Source organism: Lolium rigidum, chromosome 6, assembly GCF_022539505.1.
Source record: "Lolium rigidum isolate FL_2022 chromosome 6, APGP_CSIRO_Lrig_0.1, whole genome shotgun sequence".
NCBI lineage: Eukaryota > Viridiplantae > Streptophyta > Magnoliopsida > Poales > Poaceae > Lolium > Lolium rigidum.
Genome location: NC_061513.1, coordinates 183,728,457 through 183,734,107, shown reverse-complemented (window position 1 = coordinate 183,734,107; position 5,651 = coordinate 183,728,457). Strand labels below are relative to the sequence as shown.

At 44.1% G+C, this 5,651-nt stretch overlaps 1 protein-coding gene across 2 annotated transcripts; it reads right to left on the bottom strand.

The window, feature by feature from the left end:
• Positions 1-349: 349 nt before the first annotated feature.
• On the bottom strand, positions 350-4,601 carry LOC124660204 (chaperone protein dnaJ 49-like). Of its 2 annotated transcripts, none has more exons than XM_047198000.1 (3): positions 4,437-4,601; positions 3,052-4,346; positions 350-712 (listed from the first exon to the last, which is right to left on the bottom strand). In XM_047198000.1, exon 2 carries the CDS (start codon positions 4,212-4,214, stop codon positions 3,069-3,071), a length of 1,146 nt encoding a protein of 381 aa, XP_047053956.1. In that variant the 5' UTR covers positions 4,215-4,346; positions 4,437-4,601; the 3' UTR covers positions 350-712; positions 3,052-3,068. The 2 variants fall into 2 exon arrangements, with proteins under 2 accessions (XP_047053956.1, XP_047053955.1); XM_047197999.1 differs by having other exon boundaries at positions 350-704; positions 4,437-4,599.
• Positions 4,602-5,651: the final 1,050 nt, after the last annotated feature.

The window sequence follows — 5,651 nt, the reverse complement described above, 5'->3', positions numbered from 1 at the left end:
AATATCCTGCATTTTTCCTGCAATACAAAAAAAAAACTGTAATAGTTCTCCAACCCGAATGAATTGGTGCATCCATATCCATATACTCCCTCCAATCCGATCCATAATAGATGTCGGGGTCTTAGTTTAAATTCGTAGTACTCTCTGAATAAAACCACAACACTTGTTATGGGAGAAGTACATATTCTTGTGTTCGTAATTCATGTTAAATCTGTTTTTAATTCCTGTATGACTTCACAGCCCCCCACCCCTCAAGGGTGCGATGGCATACATAGTTTCCAGTAAGAAGACACCATTCCTTTCTTTGGTATATCATCAGTGCAACTTCGGACAAGACAAGGTAAGAACATGCAGAAAGAAATTTGTTTCAGTGGCACTGTAAACTGTATTGTCTGCTAAGTCAGGTATATTCCTCAATAACATTAGAAAAAAAAAGGAAGACGGATGCTTCATATACATACACATAATGATCGACCCCTATGAAAACGTAGCAAATTACATATGTTTCAAGTAGTTACTGCTGCATGCTCATCAACACTATTAAGACAGCATCAAGGTGGTGTGTATAGTCATCGAAGGCACTTATTGCACAAAAATTACTACCAGTCCAGGCTAATTTGTCCCACATCCGAATTTGGACTTGATAATCAACGGAGCAAGTATTGGAAAACCTTTACACCGTGACCGAATGCCTAACTTGTTCCCTGCAACCGTATAAATTGGAGGATCAAAAAACTGTCACAAAGTAGTAAAATCATTCAAGTCAAACAATGCTGCTATGTAATTGAAGATGCATAGTAGCCCATCCCACCTCCTATCCTTTAGATAAACAAAGAACAGACGGTCCAACTTTATTCTAGAGTTTGACATTTTGACTAGCTGTCGCAAACATTAACGAGTGACAGTTAATGATCAAATACATCCAAGTATTGTCAAATAGCATGATGTTCCCTTCAAATTGTCATTTACCATCTCTCACTAATACAACACACAATACACGTGCAAACTTCCTAATCCAACATGGGCACTAATCCCTTCAAGTTATACTTGTATGGATAATGCTTCGCGCAAGCATTCCTACGCAAATTATGTCCACTGTAGATAAAGTTCACATGGTCAAACGTCAAATTATATATTTGACGAAATTAAGAATAGCTACAGAGTGAACTAGGAAGAATGAATATATATGTAAATCTTGATACCAACAAAACAACCCTGACAAGCTGTTTTACAGTGTAATACTTGCAAACATTGCCTGTGTACACATTAATTCAATGTCTTTCATGAACTGCACTATTTTCACCATTTTTATGTCAGCATTGCTTGTTTATTATGCAATGCAAACTGATGCGGCAAAAGGTATTTAACTTATCCAAGCAACCTGACATCATCCTTGGGATAAACCTCAACAGTCTAAATCTAGTGGGGTGTAAAATAACCTTAAGAACCCTACGAATTTCAAATGCACAGTTCACACCATTGGGCAGGCTTGCAAAACTGAAGTCTGAAGTTCCTATTACATGAGCCAGATCACTGAACAAGCTACACGACTGTTTTGTTAAACAAAAGGCCATTCTAATTATTAAATTGGTGGTCACCAAATGCTACACTCTTGCTTTATGTTGCAGGCTACGCATGTGGCAAGGCTCTCCGATGAGGAACCAACCTCTCAGATGAGAAATCGAGAGGAAAAGGAGACAGTGGAGTGGGGTGGGGAGGTAAAGGCGGAGGCAGAGGCAAGATGAAAATATATGGTGTTGGAAGTCATCATCATCGATCCTGCTATCATCATCGATGGTGCGATACACTGGTGATTTCGTTGGCCGACAATACTGGAGAAGCAGCTCCGCTAAACCCAAACAGTGGGCCCCTTCAGAAGGTCAAGAGTAACCTGCCAGACACGTCAGTGCTGGGAAGTGGCCAGACGTTCTGCTTTAGCGCTAGGCAGTGGTCTAGGCAACCAGCAAGGCCCTCCAGTGAGAAATTAACACCCTACGGCATAGCGATGGTGGGGGAATAGAGGCGATGACAGAGGGAGAGGCAAGGGAGCAACAATCGAGAATATAGAGGCAGTAACAAAGATATATAATTCATTCGCTAGTTAGAACTCAATAGTGGTAGAGGCAGTAACTAAACTTAGGTTGGCTAAAACATGCCCAGAGGCTAGGGCATCCTACAATGCCACAACACATGCCAAGTGTCGAGAGTACAGCAAGAAATATCCAGTGAGAGAATACAACTAGGATGAAAATATAACACAGTTGACAGATCTTTCCCTAATAGTATGGGCATGCCATAAAAACCTAGCATAAGACTTGGTATCGATGGATTTAGCTTGGACAATTAAGCTGTAGAGCTGTAGCGGCTCTTCAAAATTGGCAAAATTAACACCCATATATTCTTAATGGGGCCGCTTCCATGGCATAGTATGGCTATAACAGATGAGTAGAATATTGTAGGATGATGTTTTGGTTATCTTTAAGCTATACAGGCCACCAACTGGCAGAGCAAGGTACTACCTCTATCCCAGTTTATAGGGCTTGCGCGTATCCCTAGGTTGTCAATTTGGCCAACATAAAAATTATATCATTAAAAAGTAGAACAGCTAAGCTTTCTAATGATATATATTTTGTAATATATATCTTCTACTATCATGGTTAAATTTATAACCTTGGCATACGTGCAAGCCCTATGAACCGGGTCGGAGGGAGTACAATTACCTATGTATTGCCTAGTAATAAGGACAAGATAATATGTTGGACACACATGTCCATTAACTAGCATGAAATGAAATCTTCCACTTCAATTCTTTCACAATCAAAACCAGATGGATAAATATTCAGGTCAATAGCAACTCGCTTGACATGTCAATGCACCCTTAACAGGACTAAACAGAAGTAGGATATAACACCTTAACTGAGTAAGGTTACATAGAACAGAGAAAATCTCGTGATACAGGCCATGTAAGGTTGCAAAGAACTAGACAGAATTATCAATGATACAGTATTATTATGGCTAGTGCAAAATAATATGCAGAGAGTGAATCCACACCTTATGACATGGAGGAATTACTGTGCAGTGGTGGCCTCAAATTTCTGAAGCATGTCACAGTGCGGTGTCTGGTAGGCTAACCCCCACTGGCGGCGCTGCATCTCAACCCTACAATTCTGTGTTATTATTGAGTAGTAATCCCTCTCAACATGGCGCTCCAGTGTTGTACGCTCAGTGCTCTGGTGTGGATACTGCTCCTCAAAATTAGGCAACTTGACATAGTATGCGACTCCACGTGGGGTTTGGAACTTGTGCTCATAAGGGTAGGAGCGGGAGAGGGAGTAGACCGGTTCAGAGGATGGCAGGAAGTTGAGCAGCAGAAGCAGCAGGACAGGCAAGAGCTGGACAAGCATTCGAACATTGGAACCACCAGAACCCTGCTGCGCCCCCTGAGTATGGTGCACCCCTCCAGTCCTGAAATGATACGCTCCAAACTGTCCAAACTGCCTGGTATTGGCAGGAGCCATCCCACCAAAGAAGAAGTTCCTGAAAATCTCATCTGGGTCAATGTCATCCTGGTAGAACCCATTGTACGAACGGGCAGTGGATGCCGCCCTCCTATTGTATGCCGGTGGCTCATCAGAACCAACAAGATCAAAGCGCTTGCGGCTCTCCGCGTCGCTGAGGCACTGGAAGGCCTTGGAGACGGCCTTGAAGGCATCCTCGGCACCGGGAGCCTTGTTCTTGTCAGGGTGCACCTTGAGAGAGAGCTTGCGGTAAGCCTTGCGCACGTCCTCGACGGTGCAGTCCTTTTCAAGGCCCAGGATCTTGTAGTAATCCCTTGTGTTCTTCTTGATCTGATGCACCACTTCCAGCTGCTCCTCCGTGTACGTCCTCACCCCAGAAGTATCACCACCGTTCTGCTCCCCCTCCTTCTTCTTGCCCTTCTGCTTCCTCTCTCTCAAGCCATCAGCCCCAGTGGCTTCTGCTGCTGCTCGAGAGGGCGGCGGGGGCTGTGGGGCGGATGAGGAAGATGACGAGGCCGGTGAGGAGGACGGGTCGTCCTTGTTGAGGATGGGGTCGAGGAGTTGGTCGATGGGTAGCGAGGGGTCTAGCCGCTTGGCCTTGGACAGAAACTTGAGGGCGCGGTCGGTGTCGCCGGCGTCGAGGGCATCCTTGCCGATGCGCATGGCCTTGATCGCGTCGTCCTTGTTGCCATCCATGGCGGGTGCGGCAGATCTGGCCGCGCGACGGCGAGCTAGCCGTCCTCAAGCTTCTCCAGAAGCCAGCACAATCCGATCAGGCCAGATCGGATCGGCTTCAGTCCAGTACACTCCAATCGAATCGAATCCAATCTGAGTAGGTGGTTCCGAGAGAAGGGATCAAATCCTGAACACCTATAGTAGTAGATGAATTGGAAGAGCGAATCTGCGTCGTGTGCTTACCTCGTCGGAGTTGGCGGCCGGATCGGCGACGGGGCGGAGTAGGAGAGGTTGGGAGAGAAGGAAGGGGAGAAGAGATTGGGCAACGCTGACGCGACGACCCCAAACCTCTTTTGCTGGAATTTTGTTTCCTTCTCGACGCGTGAACGGAAAAGGGCGCAGACGTTGTTGGCCCAGTCCAAGACTCCTCTGGGTTTAGACCAGATTCTGATGAAATATCAAGCCCAATGCAACTTAAACAAAACTCCAGCTCACAATCACATAACTTTAGCTGTTCTAAAAGAATACATCAGTTCAGCACCGCTAAAAATCACATTTTCTTCAGCCATTCTAATTTTGCTAAAATAATTCTAGTCATTCTGAAAAATCAGTTCTGTATTTTAGTGTTCTGAAAATTCAAAAAAGTAAGCCTCTATTGACAACCTTTCCCTTTTTTTGGTAAGTCGCCTTTTCGAACGTGCATTAATGATTATTTCCTTTCAGCCCAAGCTATTAGCTATTCCATTTTCCTGACTAGTGCCCTTTGTCCACGCTTCGCGACAGGTCACGTCTGCACTTCATTTTATCCCTTTACTTTTTTGGGATAGTAGCGTTTTAGGAATAAAAAATGCCATGAAATATTACAAACCGATGGATAGCGTGTTACATTGTTTCATAGTTTTACTGTTTTCCTAGGTAAATCTGATATGGTGCTTTGTTGTTTCATAGCTCCATTGTTCGATTAGTTCATGTTCCAAAAAAAAATGATGCTAGAGGAAGCCAATATCGATGCAGATGCCGGTGATGAGGATCAGTTGAAGATTGTCGCTTGTCTTTTCGGTTTACAGGCGCGGCTCGATGCCCCTCCCCAAAGTGTGTAGGTTTAAAGCCTAGGTTGACTAAAAAGAATGATCATCAAAAAACGATGGGTCATGTGATGCTAGATGCCAACTATTTTGTAGATGACCCAATACATGGGCAGAACAATTTACGTCGGCACTTTAGGATAAAGAATGATGTGCCCACGTGTCTTTGTATATGGAGCGAGGGGATGACCACTTCAAATTAAAGACATATTGCACTTGAATTGTTGGTTTTTCATCTATTAAAAATACACTACTATATGAGGTTACTTGCATATGGAGTTGTTGCCTGTACACATAGCGAAGACCACACGTATTGAATCCATGTACATGTTTTTCATAGGAGTGGTGGGAGTGTTTGGTTATTCTGTCACAA

Coding starts and splice junctions, on each gene's coding strand:
- LOC124660204 (XM_047198000.1), bottom strand. CDS start 4,214: ATGGATGGCAACAAGGACGACGCGATCAAGGCCATGCGCATCGGCAAG.